A 20,133-nucleotide genomic window follows, 5' to 3' on the forward strand; every position below is an offset into this window, starting at 1 on the left:
CTCTGTCCATGGGATTCTCCAGGCAAGAATGCTGGGGTGGGTTGCCATTTCCTTCTCCTAGTACATTTTAAATATATGAAATTTATGTCAGTTTTACCTCAAGAGACCTGCATTTGATCCCTGGGTCTGGAAGATCCCCTGGAGAAGGGAATGGCTACCCACTCCTTTATTCCTGCCTGAAGAATCCCATGGACAGAGGAGCCTGGCAGGTGCTATAGTCAGTCCATGCGGTCGCAAAGAGTTGGACATGACTGAGCTACTCACACACCACACCCCAAAGTTTAAAAAAAAAAAAAAAAAAGAAATTAGATAATCTAGGGGCAGCATTTGTCAAAGAACCTACACTGGGTTATAGGAAGGCTGTTGTAGGCTTCTGTGTGGAATGCTAGTCTTTTACGTGTATTAAGTACAGATGCACAACTCCTGTGTAATGCATTTCATGTTTTTTTAGGAGTCCATAGAGGCTACTGTATTCTATTGAAGAAGATGTCTAACAGCAACACTACTCAAGAGACCCTGGAAATAATGAAAGAATCGGAAAAAAAGCTGGTGGAAGAATCTGTAAACAAAAACAAGTTTATATCTAAGACTCCAAGCAAGGAAGAAATTGAGAAAGAGAGTGAAGATACCAGTTTTCGTCAGGAGACACAGGTAAGGATTAGAAGTGCATCCTATGTGCATTCTTTTCAGCAAAACAGAAGTGTCCTTATGAGTAGTATTGGGGATCTATAGGAAGCCAGTCACTTATACAGACATTTGAATCTCCCTAAAAGCCGAACTTCAGCTCTCAAGAAATATCTCTTCCACTTTTTGTCATAGAGTCCACAATGAAGTTGAAGGAAAACAGAATGAAATCCCTAATCTGTTAGGACCTTAGTAACATTGGTTCTTGCTACATTTTGATATTTTTTAATGATCAAAAAATAAAAAAAAAATAAAAAAAAATAAATAAATAAACTATATAGTGATATTTGATGTCATAAAATGGTTTATAATAAAACTCTTGAAATGAGAACTGCCTGGCTTTATACAGTGTTAAATTCGTATTCTGGTTGTGTTAAAGCAGTCAGTATTTTCTGGGTCAGAAATAGTCTCTGAACTTGCCGCTTGGTAAGCGTGCATGAGAAGAATTTTATTCTTTGATTGCCGTGTTGTTTTCCATCCAGATTCGCCCTGCAGTGCAGACACGAGGGCAGGAGGTGGCCAGCCGGGCTGCTTCCAGGGCTCCTTTTTGGTGCCCCGCCAGCCCGGACTCTGAGCCTTCTCCAGCTTACCTGTTCCAGTTCTCTTCCTCGTGGTTACAACTAGTTTCCTCTGTTACCCAAGCCGAAATGGCATAAATCCTTTCCTTCTTGCCCAGGGGTGAGACTGGTCCTTATTATATGCCTGGGAGGTAGACTGTTAACTGTAGGTAGGTAGTTCAAACAACAGTAGCAATAGCATTTTGAGGGTCTGGAAACTTGAAGCATAATTTTTCTTGACAACCAGTTCACCTAGGCCTTGTCTTTAAGATTAAGACAGCAACAACACGAAGAGATAAATTAAATTAAAATCAGACAACTCTCTGAAATATTTTGTTCTCTAGATGCTGCCTGCCCTTTCTACTGTTTTTCCTCTTACAGTTCGCCAGACCTCTGTCATGGCTGCTTTTCTTTCCATTATCTTTTTGCATGTGAGTTGTCATTCCCCACCCATCCTTCCAGAGTTTGTGGAGACAGTCTGCCACTGTTGCAGCTCTACTTTTAGTTTCCACTGATACCAATAATGAATTTTAAATCCTCAGGACAGATGAGTGTTGAATATTTAATTATGTGCTGTCATGTCACATGGACGATAATAAAGTGAACTTTGGGTCCAAGTTGCTCTGTTCTCAGGAGACGATTTAAGTGGTGCTCTGAACTCCTGTTGTGTGTTCTTCTTGAAGATAGGCAGGAAAGAAAGGATGACTAGGTTTTATGTGCCTTATGGATACTCACTTGGTTTAAGAATGTCGCCACCTGTGTGTCTGTCCGGATAGGTTGCGTGGGAGGCTGGGGAGGGAACCTGCCCGCCCTCAGACTCCGTTTGTGGCTGCTAGCGCAGGTTCAGTTGCTGCTGCCGTTTCCTGGAGCCCCTGCTCCTTCTGCAGAGGCTTCACTCTTGGCCACCCTTGGCCACCCTTCAGAAGCCTTCTCCCCTCTACCAGTGTTCCTCTTCAGTAACACTAAAAATTTTGCTCTTTCTCTTACCTTCCCCTCAAGTCTTAAGTCTCCCCAAGAATCTTACTGATGCTGAGAGTACCTATTATGAATTAGAGCTGTATCGTTCCAATATTGTTCTGGAATATTATGAATTGGAGCTGGAAAGTTTGAGGAAAGGGTACTTTCATTACTTGTGCTGTATGAGACATTTTCTTGGAATCAGCAATTAGAATTCAGAACATCTTTGGCAGGAAAACAGTGCTATGTAAGACAGGTTCTGAAATTGAGTTTAGAATGGGCAAGCCCTGACGTAACAAATACTGAACTCTTAGGTGGGTCCTTTAAAGAACTGAGCTAGGCTTTCTGCCTTTATACTTGTCATGCCCTCTGACTCATCTACCATACTGCTTTAGAAAGATGGCTATGAGATAACGATCTGATTGTGTTAATTCTCTTCAGACTTTCTGTGTCTCTTCATGCCCTAGGCTAAGTCCCAAATTTGTCAGCATGGCATATTGTCACCTAGCCCTTAGCCTGCTATCCATCCACCTCGGCATTCTGTGCTTCAGCCTAATGGATTCCCTGGTCCCTGTTATAAATTGGAGCTGAAAAGTTTGGAGAAAGCATGCTTTTACACATGCTTTCTCTAACTAGAACGCCCTCTTTGGTGTTCTTTCCCTGGCCTTTGCCGGGTCGGTTCAGTCTCATCATTGGGTCTCTAAGGCCCAACACAGTTCCTTGCAGGCACTCATTGTTTATGAACGTGTGAATTTGTGAATTCCTAGGTCTTAGTTAGATATGTGCACTCCTGTAGCACTTCATAAGTACCTCTGTAATGCACTTAATCTCCTATGTTGTGATTGTCCATTTGTCTGTCTTCTTCAGCAGAATCATGAGTTCCTTTTTGACAAGGTTTCTGTCTTTTATCTCTGTATCCTCCAGTAGGTAGCACGGTGTCTGATACATACTAGGCCTTGGTATGTATTTGACTATTAAATGAAAATTATGCATTCTGAGAAATTGGCAGATTATACATTTTTGTAGAGTTATAAATTGGTATTTATAAAGTTAGAGATACCAAGGGAACATTTCATGCAAAGATGGGCTCAATAAAGGATAGAAATGGTATGGACCTTACAGAAACAGAAGATCTTAAGAAGAGGTAGAAAAATACACAGAACTATACAAAAAAGATCTTCATGACCCAGATAACCATGATGGTGTGATCACTCACCTAGACCCAGACATCCTGGAATGTGAAGTCAAGTGGGCCTTGGGAAGCATCACTACAAACAAAGCTAGTGGAGGTGATGGAATTCCAGTTGAACTACTTCAAATCCTAAAAGATGATGCTGTTAAAGTGCTGCACTCAATATGCCAGCAAATCTGGAAAACTCAGCAGTGGCCACAGGACTGGAAAAGGTCAGTTTTCATTCCAGTCACGAAGAAGGGCAATGCCAAAGAATGCTCAAACTGCCACACAATTGCACTCATCTCACATGCCAGCAAAGTAATGCTCAAAATTCTCCAAGCCAGGCTTCAACAGTACGTGAACCATGAACTTCCAGATGTTCAAGCTGGATTTAGAAAAGGCAGAGGAACCAGAGATCAAATTGCCAACATCCAATGGATCATAAAAAAAGCAAGAGAGTTCCAGAAAAACATCTACTACTGCTTTACTAATTATGCTAAAGCCTTTGACTGTGTGGATCACAATAAACTGGAAAATTCTTGAAGAGGTGGGAATACCAGACCACCTGACCTGCGTCCTGAGAAATCTGTATGCAGGTCAAGAAGCAACAGTTAGAACCAGAAATGGAACAACAGACTGGTTCCAAATAGGAAAAGGAGTATGTCAAGGCTGTATATTGTCACCCTGCTTATTTAACTTATATGCAGAGTACATCATGAGAAATGACAGGCTGGATGAAGCACAAGCTGGAATCAAGACTGCCAGGAGAAATATCAATAACCTCAGATATGCAGATGACACCACCCTTATGGCAGAAAGTGAAGAGGAACTAAAGAGACTCTTGATGAAAGTGAAAGAGGAGAGTGAAAAAGCTGGCTTAAAAATCAGCATTCAGAAAACTAAGATCATGGCATCTGGTCCCATCACTCCATGGCAAATAGATGGAGAGACAATGGAAACAGTGACAGACTTTATCTTATTGGGCTCCAAAATGACTGCAGATGGTGACTGCAGCCATGAAATTAAAAGACGCTTGCTCCTTGGAAGAAAAGCTATGACCAACCTAGATAGCATATTAAAAAGCAGAGACATTACTTTGCCAACAAAGGTCGGTCTAGTCAAAGCTATGGTTTTAAAAAAAAAATAAATAAAAAAAAAAAAAATAAAAAAAAAAAAAGCTATGGTTTTTCCAGTAGTCATGTATGGATGTGAGAGTTGGACTATAAAGAAGGCTGAGCGTTGAAGAATTGATGCATTTGAACTGTGGTGTTGGAGAAGACTCTTGAGAGTCCCTTGACAGCAAGGAGATCAAACCAGTCAATCCTAAAGGAAATCAGTCCTGAATATTCATTGAAAGGACTGATGCTGAAGCTGAAACTCTAATACTTTGGCCACCTGATGCAAAGAACTGACTCATTTGAAAAGACCCTGATGCTGGGAAAGATTGAAGGCAGGAGGAGAAGGGGACGACAGAGGATGAGATGGTTGGACGGCATCACCAATGTGATGGACATGAGTTTGAGCAAGCTCCAAGAGTTGGTGATGGACAGGGAAGCCTGGCAGCTGCAGTCCATGAGGTCACAAAGAATTGGATATGACTGAGCGACTGAACTGACTGAAACTGGTATAACTTCTTTGAAGGGCAATTTAGCAATACTGTATAAAAATTTTAAATGGATTGTACAGTATTTGTAGGTATACTCAATGATATAGTCACTGAAGCGCTGTTTATGCTAACAAACATGAGAAGCATCCTAAATGGTACGGTTTGGTGTGTGGCCACACAAAGGAATACCATGGAGCCACTCAGGAAAACAGCACCTCTTCTGTGGAGGTATATCCTTGAAGAAAAGTTTAAAAGTAAGCTTTAGGACAGTGTGTACAATATCCTTTCTTTTTTAAGTGTGTGTACACATGTACAATAAACTTATAGGTACATAAAAGGCCTCTGAAAAGATCACAAGAAATTCAGTGCTAGTGGGTCCTGGGGGGGGGGCCCAGGTCGCCGGGGACGCGTGTGAAAGGAGACGCACTGTTCTGGTTTGTGCCTTGTGCATGTTCCTGCTTATTTGAAAAATAGTGACAAATGCTGCTTCATATCCCTGGACTGTTCTCTTACTGTAACAGGTCTTGCCACTGACCAGATTCCCTGTCATTTCTTACTCTTTCCATCCACCTTCCCAGTGCTCCATTTTGCACTGTAGCAGTGTTACTTGGTAACTGTGAAGAGGACAAAGCCAAGAGAAATCCTCACCTACCCAGAGCCGTGCCGGTACTCTGCCTCCATCTTGTTTCCCCTGCTCCACCCACCAGCCTCAGTTCTCTCCACACCCCAGTGACAGTTCCATTCCAAACATCTTAGAAGCCCTAAGCATCATGCATAATCCTACCCAGCCTCTTCTCCAGAGCCCCCATTCTGACTTCTCAGCTATTCAGAACCCTCATAAATTAATTAGTCATTTTTCCCTTCATCCCACCTCAGGCCCTCATTCATCTTCCTCAGCTTCTATCCTGCTCCTTACTCACTCTCTTTACCTCCCATTGCTCTGGAGGTCTTGTCCACATCTTCCATGCTCCTTTTTTTTATCCTGTCCCATCTTATATCCCTGACCCAAACGGGCTGGAAGAGCCAACCATGAGGAGCTTAGCACGGGGAGAACTCTCGTATCCTAGGAAGTAGGCAGTTGCCGAGAAGAGCCTTCATCCATTTCTGCAGCCGCAGGAACAGGTCTTTGGAGCATCTGAAGTTAGAGGTCTCAGTGACTGCCACTCAGGGGCCATCGTTCACATCCATCATGGGCTACATAGGCTTCTGCTGGCAAAGTTTGGGGAAGAAATGCTTGTCATGCTCTGGTAGTGATGCTAATCAGCAGAGGATTCCCTGGTTTATTCAAGAGTAATTTTAACAGTCTGTACTAGGCCAGCCAGCCAGTCTTTCTGTTTCTGCCTTCGTGGTGAGTGATTTGTCTGTGGGGCCTGAGGTCCCCTCCCCGTCACAGTCGCTAGAGGTGTGGCTTGGGGGACAACCATGGCAACAGGTCTCATCATAGTTCGGCTGTTACAGTGGTTTTAAAGTTAGTGCTTTTTCTCTGTAAACTTGTATTGCTTTTAACTTAAGTGTTTATTTCCCCTACCTTTAATATTTTCTAATCCCCTTCTAACAGAGGCGGACATCCAACCACGGTCATGCCCGGAAAAGAGCCAAGGTGAGAGCCCTTCCTCTGTGACTTGTGGTGTTACTACTGGTGCGTCGTGCAGGTGGACTCACCACGAATGCCTAGTTCATTTAGGTTATACATACGTGGAGGTTTTTGCCTATACTTTGTACCCTAATTGTGAACATGCATACACACACACATAATCACAAATATGCATTGCTCGTATACATATATCCTGTTGGAATGTCTGGCTTTATTTTTCTCTGTTATCTTTAGTCTATTTCAGTTACCTGAAAGGACACCCAGCCAAAGCCTCCCACAAACAAAGCCTGAGCAGATTGATACTGGTTCTGTTGTAATGTCAGTTTCTCCGCTCATCTCTGGCTCTCTTACTTTGCCCCCAACAGTTTTGGGGATTTTTGCCATGAGAATTTTCTGTAAGATAAATCCTCCCTCGTTAGTACAATGGTTCAGCATTTTTGGACGTCCTACACATAGAGGCTTTGCTCTGTTTTGATTTGGTTCACCTTTTGGGCTGGTTCAGGGAGGGGCAGTTCGCTTTAACCATATATGGTAAAATTAGCGCATCACAGGTTACTTTAAGCAGTGTTATCAGGGAGGACTATAGGTGTTAGTGTGTGATAGCTTCTTAATTTTAATTAGGGAACAGTAAAATATTAAACTTGTCCTGCATTGGGAAGAATTGTCAACAGAAGTAGTAATTAAGGGTGTCCACCCTTTTCCCCTAGAAAAATAATGGTAGAATTTGGGACTGTCCCAGCCAGTATGTAGCTTGGGTTTGAAGAAGACTATGATGTATGATAAATTGGTTCTGTGGACTGCCTTCCATGGCCTAATCTACAAGTAATGGACTTGACAGTAAAAAGGGTGTTCAAGATTTCCCTGGCGATCCAGTGGTTAATTCTCTACACTTCCAATGCAGGAGGTGAAGCTTCGATACTTGGTCAGGGAACTAGGATTCTGTATGCCGCATGGCACTCTTCATAAAGGGGAAAAAAAAAAAGCAAACCAGAGGGTATTTTCTGCTATTTCACTTCCTCCAAACTTTTTGAAATAAGACAGATAAGTTTAAAAAGTTAGTACAGTTATTGTCTCCATTTTACAGAGGAGAAAACTTGGGTTTAATAGAGTTTGAGTGAGATTGACAAAGGACATTTATTAGTAAGTGGCAAAACTAGGCTTAAAGTCAGTTCTTCAGGACTGGAAATCCTCGTCACTGTACTGTACAGCCTGAAACACACACACCGTGATTTGTGCTTTTGTGTTTACTGTAAACTTTTGTTTTATTATAAGAGCTCTCAATAAATGTTTATAGGTAGATTTTTAATGAGTCACTATAATTTTTTACTTTGGAGGTCCCTGAAGGAGCAGTGATTTATTGAGTGAATTTCAGATCTTTTGGGGATTCTCCAGGTAGCATAAATAAACCAAGTGGATTAGTTCTTTATTACACTGAACCCCAAGTGTTAGAAAGTTTTCTTTCTCTTTACTTTTTTCTTAGACACTTTTCCCCATTACGTTGCCACCTCAGGTTTAGAGTCATTTCGCATTTGTTGTCTACTGTATGCTAAACACTATTTATGGTACATATGTTTGCATATTTTATATAATTCTCACAAGAATTTAGGCATTTCTATCCCCTTTTCATTGTGAGAAAAAAAAGAGGATCCAGAGAGGTCAGGTAGTTGGCTGAGGGCCACGTATCTCATGGTTTGAACCAGAAGTTGAAGCTGGGACTTCCGGCTCTTAAATCTGGTCTTTCTCCCAAGCTTTGCTGCTGTGCGCTCTCAGCCAACGTCCAAGTCTAGCGTTGGGGCGCCACGCTCGCGAGACGGGGGCTGAGCAAGGTGGCTTCCTGTCGTCTAGCCACAAGTAGTCGTTTTGTTGTTGTATATCTACTGCTGTAAGCAAGAGAATTCTCTTTCAAGTGGATCAGGAATGGATGAGAAGGACCTGTTTGAAGAAGGAAAAAAAACCCTCTTTCATGGAAGCAGCAACTAAGAGAACCAAAGAGGATGCCCTTTATTCAGCGGAAAGAATTCCAAATGTCCCCCGAGGGAGTGTGTGTGTGTGTGTGGTGTGTGTGTGTATATATATATATATATTTTTTTTTTTTTTCAGTCTAATTCCAAGCTGAAATTGGTGCGCAGCCTGGCGGTGTGTGAGGAGTCGTCCGCTCCGTTTGCTGACGGGCCGCTGGAAACCCAGGTGGGTCCTTTCTAAGAGTCGGTGTCGCTCTTGAGTTTGGCGGTTGTTTGCTGAACGGTGGGGTCACAGCCATGGCATCAACATTAGACTTGGAAATCGGGGTAGAAAAAGCTTCACAACAAGCTGTCGCAGTAAAGTGCCATGAGTGAGAGCGTGAAGTGTAGGTCTTCACACCTGGACCACCCAGGATGATGCAGGCGAGGAGATTCCAGGGCTGGATCACGTTTTCCCAACCACACCTTTCCCTCTGGTGGTTAGAACCATTTCCATTCTAATTCTTATGCCAGAAACAGCCAGCATAACTTGAGCTCTCCAAAGAGTAGGCTGTGATTATTGGCAGAAAGGACTGGCCTTTGCCTTATTGGTAGAACAAAAGCTAAAACAATTTAATTAAAATATTCTTGTTTGTAATACAATGCTGTCACCCTAAGATTTGCTTTCTTTTAGATTTTAAAGGAGCTACAGGAGAGTTAATTGTTTTCCCTTTTGATTATATTTCTCTTTCCCCTTGTCCAAGGATATAATTCAATTGCACATCAGCTGCCCCTCTGACAAGGAGGAAGAAAAGTCTACAAAGGATGTCTCTGAAAAGGAAGACAAGGACAAAAACAAAGAAAAGGTCCCGAGGAGGATGCTGTCTAGAGGTGAGGACTTTCCCCCTTCCTCACCTGTCCCAGGCCTGGCCCTGCAGCGCCCTGTCCTCCCCTCTCCCCACTGGCCGTATTGGCCCAACAGTGTACGGTGCCCTGCTGACTTCATCCTTGTTGGGGAGGTGCCTAAGTAGGTTACTTTCTTTGCTGCTTTATCCAGCTCTGCCTTAAGGGCTGACAGAGAGCTACTTTGTTAACATTGGGCTACCCATAGTGGGAGGACATTGTAGTCAACTCTGATTTTATTCTTGCTTTTGGAATAAATAGTGATGGATTATCACTGGTAGCAGATTCAATACCATTTATAGTTTGGTTTGGAGATGCTCAGTGATTTTTTTAATAATTAAACTTGCATGTAATTATTAAGCTCTCTTTGGTTTTAACTTCTTAGGCTGGTAGCAAAAAGACATGGTCCATAGAAATGGAGGGAATTCCCTGGCAGTCCAGTCACTAAGACTCAACTCTTTCACTGCCATGGGCCCAGATTTGATCCCTGGTCAAGGAACTAAGATCCCACAAGCCATGTGGTATAGCCAAAAACAAATTTTTTAAACGATAATTAAGAGGGAAAAGGCAATCGTAGTATTAAAATTTTATAAGCAAATATAAACATATAAATAATCACCATTTGAATATATTTGCTGATGTTCTGGAAAATTCAGCCCTGTCTGACCTTACCTAGAATTTATTTTCTTTAACTAGAATAAAGCCTTTGTTTTGGTTTGACCATTTGGTAAATACTTACTGATGGCAAGGTAATATGAATATAACACTGTGACCCAGATTCCACCTTCTGTCATTATCATGGGAAATTTTGAGAGGCTGGTAATTCAAGGTTACTCTCATTTTAAGCTAAAACTCCTGAAGTTTGATTCTACTTTTCCTCTTATGTCTTCTGATCAGATTGTAGGCTTCTGCTTGGGGTTAAATATCATACAAAGCAGTTTCATTTATTTCAAATTTATTTCATTGTGGTGTTCTAGATTCCAGCCAAGAATATACGGACTCCACTGGAATAGACCTACATGAATTTCTTGTAAATACACTGAAAAAGAACCCAAGGTAATAACATGATTTGATGGAAGGGGGAAAGGGGCCGGGATCAGCAGAATACCCAAGAAGCCAAGTAGCTCCTCAGAATGTCTCTGTTATTAGAGTCTGGGATGCCCATTTCCCCTACACCCCCCACCACCATTTCTCTCTCTCCAAAGTAGTTTTATATTCTGTGGAGGGATTCAGAATACCCTTATATTGAGATTTCTGCTTTCAGAAGAGTTGAGAAAAATTCTGTGGAAGAAGAATGCAGACAAAGAAATATAAAGGCTTAAGAATACAATTAAAAAGTACAGAAGAAAAAAGAATTGATTGTAACAAAGCTAAATCATACTTGTTTAAAAATTCTATAAATAACTGGATGGAGTGTAGAATTACGATTAGTATAAGTATAAAGTATGTGTTTGTATGACTGTGACTGCCAACAGAATTAGGTTTCTGATAAGGGAAACAGAGGACATGATTAGGAGGTTTGATTTTTTTTTTTAAAGTAACATAAGACAGGGTAGTGAGGTTGGCAGCCTGTGCATTTTTGATCCACTCCTGGAGTTTGGGTTTGTCCCTCCCTAAGCATCTATAGTGAGCAGGTTGTGTTTTCAGTCCTGTTTCAATGTCTGTGGGAGGGCTGCCTTTTGTTTTGCTTTGTTTTAATCTTTTTTAAACAGGGACAGAATGATGCTGCTAAAATTAGAACAGGAGATTCTGGACTTTATTAATGACAACAAGTAAGTTACTTGAATGAAATACACCTTAGAGGTGGGAGGGGGTACTGGAAAGAAATTTAGGTAAAATTTAAGGATATCCTTCTTTTATCGTTCCCTTAAAGTCTGAATTTTGAAGTAATAACTCCCTAGGAACCAGGAGGAGTTGGGAAGAAGTAATCACAATGGATCAAAATGTAAATGTGTGGAAACTAAATCAAGTTTTTAAATTATCACTTAGACTTGAGTTGAAAAATATTTATATCTTTTCAGCAGCTAGCCTTTGTCCCATATTTCACTCTTCCTAAGTTTCTCCCTTTTTTCTTTGTAGAATATCATCCAGATGGGTGAGACCTAGGGCTTTTTGTCTAAGGAGCAGTCTTAATGAAGATAGTGGGTCAGAGGGATCTACACAATACTATAGATAAGGCTGAGAGAACTTGTTTGGTTACCACTGAGTAAATATCTATCTTCCTTATAATAATGTCTCCTAGGAATTTCTCCACTTTCAACACTTGTAAGAAAAATTACAGTTGGCTGTTATTTGTTCTTATTTCACTTTTCCCCCCTGGGTTTCCCTGCAGCAACCAGTTCAAGAAGTTCCCTCAGATGACCTCATATCACCGGATGCTATTACACCGGGTAGCTGCCTATTTTGGGATGGACCACAATGTAGATCAAACTGGAAAAGCTGTCATCATCAACAAAACCAGTAACACAAGAATGTAAGGGAGGAAACCACAGATTGGGAAAGCTTTCCTAGGATAGCTCTGGGGTGGGAGAGGAAGATGCAGGATTTCTCTTTCTGGAGAGGGAACAGTGAAGGGAGTGGGTAGGTTATATTATCAATTTCTACTCTTTTTGAAGAGATGGATTCTAGAGGCATTGGCATTTTTTGAAGACTGGCCCCTGGCTCTCTTCACCTTTAGTGATAGAATAGGAATAACTGTGGAAGAAGGTAAGTTGTATAGATGTATAAAGAACAGTCCTTGAGGATTTCTTTAAAACTTGCACATGACTTTTGGAATGCCTGACTTCAGAAATCTCCTGGGTGGGAGTTGTGGAATTTAAGGGAACTGTATAGGTCTGCTTCCTAACAGAAGAGTCTTTCTTCCCTTCCTTCCACATTTCTCTCCCAATCCCAGCCCTGAACAGAGATTCTCAGAACATATAAAGGATGAGAAGAATACAGAATTTCAACAGAGATTCATTCTTAAGAGAGATGATGCCAGTATGGACCGAGATGATAACCAGGTGAAGACTGGAAAGGGTTGGGTCTATACAGAGAGATTGCAGTAAGAGAAACTGGGAAGGGAGAAGAGTTTTTGTGGGATGGAGAAAACTCAAAATATCTTAGTGTGGAAGGAGACTCTTGAGCTACACTGAGTGGGCTTTAGCTTAATGTTGAGGATTAAGTACACGTGTTGAGCTAAATGCCACCCTCTTAGCCCCAGAGTGACATGGTGCTGAGGTTTGCTGGGTTTTCTCATTTGGCCTGGAACTCCCTGGTTCTGCCACTGACTTCTAACTCCACTTCATTTTGGGACAAAGCAAGGTCCCTCCCTGCTTCAGCCTTGATTCAACTGATGGCTCCATTCTTTTTTTCTTTAATAGTTAGGAATTTCTTTGGGAACCACCCAAAGCTACTTTTATCCCACTTGCACTCTTCCTGTCTCAGAGCTAACCTTGAACTGAGAAAATTGTTATCTGATTTACCCACTTGTAAAGGTGTTTCTGATCCCTTTCTGCAAACCCTTTATTCTTTTCCCAACTCCTTCCAGCAAGGTGAGTGAGTCAGTTTGGCTTTTGATGCTTGAAACCTCAGGCAGTATCCCCATTTTGATCCACTCCTGTGGGAATGAGAAGTGAAAAGTCTGCCCCATCCCTTCATTTATGGGCCTGGCTTTTGCCCTGACTTCTAGCACATCCTTCAGATAGTGATTATTTGGAGTTAGCTTCCTAGCCTTATATGGGGTTGAGATCCGGTCTGCTTCTGCTTGGCCTCCAAAGGAGGTTAGGTAGAGAACCTGGATTACAGTTTAAATAATTTGGTGGGGTAAAGCCAATAACTAGCCTTGCTAATCCATGATAACTCTGATAATATCTTACCTCTAGAGTCAAACTTAGTTTCCTCTCAATATTGTCTGGCCCTGAGACAAGGACTTTTCCTGCTTGCTACTTGAGTATTTGAGGGAGTCCTTTTGAGAAAAGTGCCATTATCTATTGTGGACAAACATGCTGGGTCTGATTGAAAATAATGAAACATACAAAAGACAAATAAAATTTAAAAACGAGAAAGAGCCTTTCCATCCTGATGCCCTTCTCTCCATTTTCCCAAAACCCCTTTTCTGTGGATCAGGAATTATTCAGGCCTAGAGGCACATTGGGGTGGGATGGAATCTCTCCCTACCGTGAACTTTTCATCTCTCGGCTTCAGGCTTGATCCATAATAGGGTAGGCTCTATGCACTTTCTGTCTGTGATATTAATAATAAACACAGTAATTGCTATTTCATTGAGTGTTTTCCCTCTGCTAGCCTCTGTTCTAAATACATTATATTCATTATCTCATTTAATCCTCTCCACAAACCCAGTCTAAATGGGGATTATTAGCCCCGTTTTAAACTGAGCTAGGAAATGTTGAGTTAGTTGCCAGTGACATTACTTGGAGGTAGCAGAGCTGAGATTCTGCCTGACCTCAAAGCCCATTATGCTCTATCTGTTCTGCCACTGGTTAACCAGCGCTAGGGGCTAAGGACAGTGCAGCACTTAAAGTCCTGTATCTCCTTGGCTGGGGTTGGTAAAAAGGACGTTTAGTAGAGTTTAGGTTCTTTAGGCTAGTGAGAACTACGTCTAGTCAAAAGTCGATTCTCCTGAAATTATGCATACTTCTGGCAATTGGTGAAGATCAGGAAGATCAGCCTAGACCAGTGGTCTCCTTGGTTGCTTCATCTGAAACTTTAAAAGCCTCTGGATTGAAGGTCAGAATCTTTTATAACCTGATGACATGCATTTGATGACTTACCTCCCTCAGAACACTTTGCCTTCAAGAGCAGTATGGAAAAAAGACATTCTGTAACATCCTACCCAGGACAGTGCTCACAACTCCCAGGCTAAGAGGGGAAAGGATGGTGGTGGAAAGTGGGGTGGCAGGCTCGCAGAGGTGGTGGTCTGCCCAGCCATCCCCTCTGGTCACCTCACTACATTTTTCAAAGAATGTAAGGTTCTCTGTCCTCTATTTCCTTCTTATCTTTCTATCACTGTACTTCTCCCTTTTCTCTACCATACCTCGTTTGTCTGTTCCTTCTCTGTCCATCCTTCTTTCTGTTCTCCTTTTCTTTCTCTTTTCTTCTTTGTGTTACTGTGTTCTCTTTCTACTGTATATTTCTGTAAGCTCTCACTCTTTCCCTCCCTCCAGTAGCTGTAGTTAAGATGAGAAAAAATGCTTAAGCTCTGAGTTTAGCTTCGCCCTTGGGCTTTCACTTGCAAGGCCCTCTTTGCTGAGCTCTGTGTGACTTGGATCTACAGGCCATGGCATCAGTGACTAAAGAAGGAATAAGGTCAAGTGCTGGTTCTGTAAAAACTCTTCCAAATTTAGCTCTGGTAAATGCCTGTCTCTTCTCCCTTTCTAGCTTCCTCCTATCCCTTGCTTTCCCTCCAAAGCAATGCTGTTTATTCCGTGGGCTATTCTCTTCATCCTTACTGACTGGAGAGTACCCTACTACATAAGGAAGCAACCTAATCCTTATCCAAAGTTATTGTTCTTGATACTCTGGTTGGGGGGGTGGGGAGCTGGTGAGGCCCCAACCATCCAGAAAACCTGATCTCCCAAACTGCATGGTCAGATGTACCCAGTGAAACCTGTCCAACACTGGAAATTTTATTTCTTTTTTTTTCCATTTTTTTGATGGCAACTATAAACTCTCCCGGTTTCTCTTCCTTGCTGGTGTGCAGTGAGCTTGCAGTACGAGGAGAACTTAACTAGCTTAATTCTGCTCATCGATCTAGATCAGAGTTCCATTGCAGGATGGAAGGAGGAGCAAGTCAATAGAAGAGAGAGAGGAGGAATATCAAAGGGTCCGAGAGAGAATATTTGCCCGAGAGGTAAGTGTAGCTTCTGAGAGTTGTCAGCCCCTAGCTTTTAGCTCTTAATCTTTGGAACTGTGAATGGAATGAACCCTCCATAAATGTTTTGTTGTTTTTTTCTGATTTTGTTTTTAACCAACATCAGCCAGCCCCATATTTGATCTCTAAAATTAAATGTAGCTTATTAGGAAGCTGCAGATTTTTATTCATATTATCGTTAATGCATATGGCCTATAAAGAGAACAAATGGAGTGGCTGAATTTGGTAGATTTGATTAGACTGAAAATAGAAATGGTTTTGGCAGGGCTTACGGAAGGGCCCTGGATCTTGCCTGTCAAACCCTCCTCCCGCTTACCCTCTTTCACTTCCACTATCTATTTTAGGCGTCTTTGCTTCTAAGTGGAAGACTTAGTGTTCACACAGCCTATATACATTCATCTTGTTTGTTCTGGCTCATTTTTAGGCACTGTTGGTGATTATCAGAGCACAGATGTGGCATCCATTCTCTGAGCTCCACATTCCACACGCACAGAGGGTGCACTCACTGTTCCGCACAGTCTTGACCTGAGTAGGAAGTCTCTTTCTTCCTGTATTCCTTACCTTGTTTCTTAGAATAGGCCTGCTCCATGGACCAAAAGGCAACATGAGTTGTTATGGGCAACTTTATTCTTAAAAACTGTGGACCGTATCAGATATGCTTGGTGTCCCTGTGTCTGGTGGCCTTTCCTACCAGACTGAACAGACGTATAGGAGGAATTCAGGAAAGGCAAGAGAGAAACAAATCTCCAGAAAATATACGATCCAGATAGCAGCACCATCTTACAGTCAAATTAACAAACGAAGAAGAGCCAGCCTCCCTTTGTCATCAAAAGATGGTCAGTTCTAATCAATACTTAGATGCACACTGCTCCCCTCCCACTTCCTCACTCTCCCTCATCAAGACAAAAAAAAACAAAAAACAAAAAACAACGTATCTTCTCATCATCACCTAGCTCAGAAAAACATTGTCTCTAACTTATAAAAAACTGAACTCCTCTGTGAACTTGTTCCATTGTCTTGGAAGACACAGTTGTTCCAAGGAGCCTCACTGTGGTCAGATACACAGCAAACCTTCTGGCCTACAGTCTGAGGAGAAGGACTCTTCTTATGTTATGTGGCCTTCCATTCTGAGTCAGGAAAACCCATCCTCCCAATTATCCAACTGTGACCCAGAGAGAGTTTTTCTAACTTATCTGAAAATCAGTTGAGTGGAATGCTAGGAGAGTGGTCATTTGTACATGGCTGCAGCTGGCGATGACCCTGAGTTGTGGACAGGGCACAGTGGTGGAAGTTAATAGCAAACGTTCATATAGTGCTTATTATCTTTCAGACCCTGTCCTTATTAACACTTTTCACACATAAATTTATTTAATCTTTACACTAGGCCTATGTGATAGGTTACGTTATCTTCCTCATTTTAGAAATGAGGGACTGAGGCATGAAGAGGTTAAGTAACCTCTAATCACACCACTATTTAGTGAAAGACCCGATGTTTGAATTCAGGCAGTCCTTGGCTCCAGAGTCCACGCTCTTAGCCCCTTAAGTAAACCACCTCTCAATAGCTTGCTCTGCTCTGGGCTTTTTACATTAAGAAGTTCCCGTGACGTCATAGCATAGCCCCCTGTGATGTACCCCTCTGCTTCACTGACACGTGGAAAATGACTGTTCCACCGCGCCAAGCCGTTAGCGCAGCCATTCTGAAAGCAGAAGTAACTTCTCATGGGCTGCTAGGGCTCATTGTGTACAACCGTGGGATGTGTCTATATGCCATAACAGAGGAAGCTCTTCTCTCCTTTCTCTCTGATATCTAGTCTCGGAAGCCTCTACTAATATGTGTACTCTTTGTTAAATCCTTATGGATTTATCATTTTCTTTTTAACACATCCTAACTCTTGCTGTGGTAGAGGCATCAGGAATCTCGAAAGGTCTAGGCAGGGGGAAATGGCCAAAGCCTACTATGTGCCAAAGATTCCCATGTGGAGAGGAAAGAACCTGACCAGTCAAAGGGAACTGATTAAGGGTGGAGTTGTGGGTTGCCGCAGAGGGGAGGAAGAGGCAGTCCAAAAAGAAAGGGAAGTGGCAAGAAGGGTGTTTGGATGGAAATGCTGCTGCTACAGCCTTCTCTGGAGCTGGGCTGTGTTTGGGAAAGCTGCCCCGCTCAGGCTCTGCTCCGCACGAAGGCCCCCGTGCTCAGCAGCTGGACACTCTCCGTGCGTTTTTCCAAGGCTTGGGAGTCCACCTTAACGCTCACTTGACTCAGCTCAGTGGCTTTGTCAGGAAATGATCCCCAAAAGGAGTGTTTCAGGCTGTTAATTTCCTCACTTTTTCTAGGCTCTGCTTCCCCATCTCTTACTCTCCTTGGGTGTCAGGTCAGAAAGTCTTTCATTTTGGCCACAGTGTAGAGGACAGAAATGGGATAGTCACTGAGGGTGATTTCTAAAAAAAACTAAATTTTTTTCTCTTCTCTCCCTTTTCCCTTTCTTTGAATACTCTTTAGGACCAAGCACACCAGTTATTATGCTCAGCTTACCTATAGAGAGAATAAATTTAGAACTAAAAAGGAATTAATAGTTAGGTTAATACTTTCCTCTTCCTCCTTTCCATACTCCTACCTTCACTGACCTCTCTTTTTAACACTCTGTGGGAAGGCTAAAAACTCTGAATGCGCTTCCCCATTAAAGGTGAGAAGTCAGATGGGGTGTGTGGGTGTGGGTCATCCTGTCCCTGCTCCCGCTCTCCCTGCTGGGGGGTGAGCTCGGTTTGAGGACCTTGGGTATTCATAGCATCATGGACACCCTTTTTGGTTATGCCATGCTGTTTTCTTATAAGTTATTTTCCGTTTTCTCCCCTTCACCTAGACTGGCCAGAACGGATATCTAAATGACATCAGGTTAGTACCACTTAGCATGTTCCCTGCTTCTCATTGAGCTTTGTCAGTAAGGTTAATATAATCCTGTAATGATGCTTTTCTTTGATGTTAACCAACAGACTCTCCAAAGAAGCCTTTTCTTCTAGCTCTCACAAGAGAAGGCAGATTTTTAGGTACCTCTGTGTGGTCTCTCTCTCTCTTTGTTTTTGTTTGTTTGTTTTTTTAATTTTGTTTTGCTGTATCTTTTCAGCGGAGTAAGTTTGCTCCATGCATGGCTGCTTGTGGAATAAGTCAGTTTGTGGTTTTTGCAACATTGGATATTTTCCCCATTTAAAAAAATGGCTAGTGCTCAATGACTTTACTTTTATTGTTGCTGATTTCATTGTAAGTCCTGGATAGGTGGCGAAGGGGACCAAATAAGTATGTTTAGGATAGGTACTGCTCTATTTCAGAAGTTTGCTGAAACTGAGCATTTTTGGAGGATTTCAGCATATATTTGAAAGTGAAAGTCACTCAGTCATGTCTGACTCTTTGCAACCCCATGGACTATACAGTCCATGGAATTCTCCACGCCAGAATACTGGAGTGGGTGGCCTTTCCCTTTTCTAGGGGATCTTCCCAACCCAGGGATCAAACCCAGGTCTCCTGCATTGCAGGTGAATTCTTTACCAGCTGAGCCACAAGGGAAGCATATGAAGGTAAAAGAACAGATGTCTTTTGGCTGCCTTTTCCAAATCTATGGAAAGATGTGAAGAAGTTATCCCTCACCCAGCACAGGGGAATGTTTTGTATCCTTAAGAAGGAATAGTACACACACATATTTAAAGAAAACACAGGAACACCTCTGTCTGTGTGGTTTTCTCCTTAGGACAATGTAACGTGTAAGATGAGCTCAGAAATGCCTTAGAATGGACTTAGGGCATGCCCATGACTTATTCTTAATGTTGCTGAAAGCCACTGTACTAACTTCTCCTGTGCCTCATATTCTCCGTTTTCCACAAAGCAGTTGTGAGCGTCTCCCTTCATCTGTCTCTCAGGCCCGTCCCAGACAATCACGGAGGCAATGTGAGAGAAGCACTTTAGGACTGTATCCTGACACCGACTCATTTTAAGTGTATACTTTCCATTTTGCCAACAGAAAAACTGTGGAGTACAGAAAACCCGACAGCTTAATGCTAGGATTCAGGGCTCACTCTTTCCAAAGGGCTCGTCTCTTTCCTCAGTCCTGAGCTTCATGCTGCTTTTGCATAGGCACTTCAGTCATGTCTAACTCTGTGTGGCCCTGTGGACTGCAGACTGCCAGCCTCCTCTGTCCCTGGGATTCTGTAGGCGGGAGTACTGGAGTGGGCTGCCATGCCCTCCTCCAGGGGGTCTTCCCAGCCCAGGGATGGAACCCAGGTCTCCTGCACTGCAGGCGGACTCTTTACCGCTGAGCCACCAGGGAAGCCCCCTAAGCTTGATGTGTGCTCACTAACACATTAGTTACAGCTATCACCCCCGGTACTTTAGTAGTCCCTGCTCTATCACCCTTTCTAGAGCTAATCAAACCATGTAGAAACTGGGATAGCAAGATTCCCTCTGCTTGGGAAGGAGAGTTATCTCCCACTGCACATCCCTTACTTTCTCCTAGACCAGCCTGCCCTGAGGTCCACCCAAAAGCCCAGGCAAAAGGGCTCTGCATTGTCGGTGGTCGTCAAGACAGAGTCCCCCTTAAAAAAATCTTACTCCGTAACCACTCCAGAGTACCTTTAATAAACGGAACTTTTAAATTAAAAGTGTGTGTGACAATGCGCAGCACTTTATAGCTCCCACAGTATACTGTATCTGATTGAATTCTGAGTGTCCTGATTTGGTGAGTTGGTTTACATGTAGGAGAACAAAAGCAAGAGAGATTAAGTACCTAGCCAAGTTTACGTGGCTGTTAGTGGCAAAACTGGGACTGACTCTGTCCAGGGCTCTTTTCACCACGCTGCACAG

At 42.6% G+C, this 20,133-nt stretch overlaps 1 protein-coding gene across 32 annotated transcripts in view; it reads left to right on the plus strand.

The window, feature by feature from the left end:
• The window catches only part of R3HDM2 (R3H domain containing 2), a 158,711-nt gene that overhangs the window by 113,704 nt on the left and 24,874 nt on the right, over positions 1–20,133 (plus strand). For 22 of the 32 annotated variants that reach the window (XM_043889319.1, XM_043889311.1, XM_043889230.1 and 19 more), the window contains 11 exons: positions 452–651; positions 6,537–6,578; positions 8,673–8,759; positions 9,277–9,403; positions 10,393–10,471; positions 11,128–11,187; positions 11,748–11,888; positions 12,309–12,417; positions 15,171–15,266; positions 18,146–18,177; positions 18,276–18,329. In XM_043889319.1, the coding sequence (XP_043745254.1) occupies positions 487–651; positions 6,537–6,578; positions 8,673–8,759; positions 9,277–9,403; positions 10,393–10,471; positions 11,128–11,187; positions 11,748–11,888; positions 12,309–12,417; positions 15,171–15,266; positions 18,146–18,177; positions 18,276–18,329 (992 nt within the window). In that variant the 5' untranslated portion in view covers positions 452–486. The remainder of the gene's footprint in view (positions 1–451; positions 652–6,536; positions 6,579–8,672; positions 8,760–9,276; positions 9,404–10,392; positions 10,472–11,127; positions 11,188–11,747; positions 11,889–12,308; positions 12,418–15,170; positions 15,267–18,145; positions 18,178–18,275; positions 18,330–20,133) is intronic. The other 10 variants (XM_043889336.1, XM_043889403.1, XM_043889386.1 and 7 more) reach the window with 3 other exon arrangements.

This window comes from Cervus elaphus, chromosome 3 (genome assembly GCF_910594005.1).
Source record: "Cervus elaphus chromosome 3, mCerEla1.1, whole genome shotgun sequence".
NCBI lineage: Eukaryota > Metazoa > Chordata > Mammalia > Artiodactyla > Cervidae > Cervus > Cervus elaphus.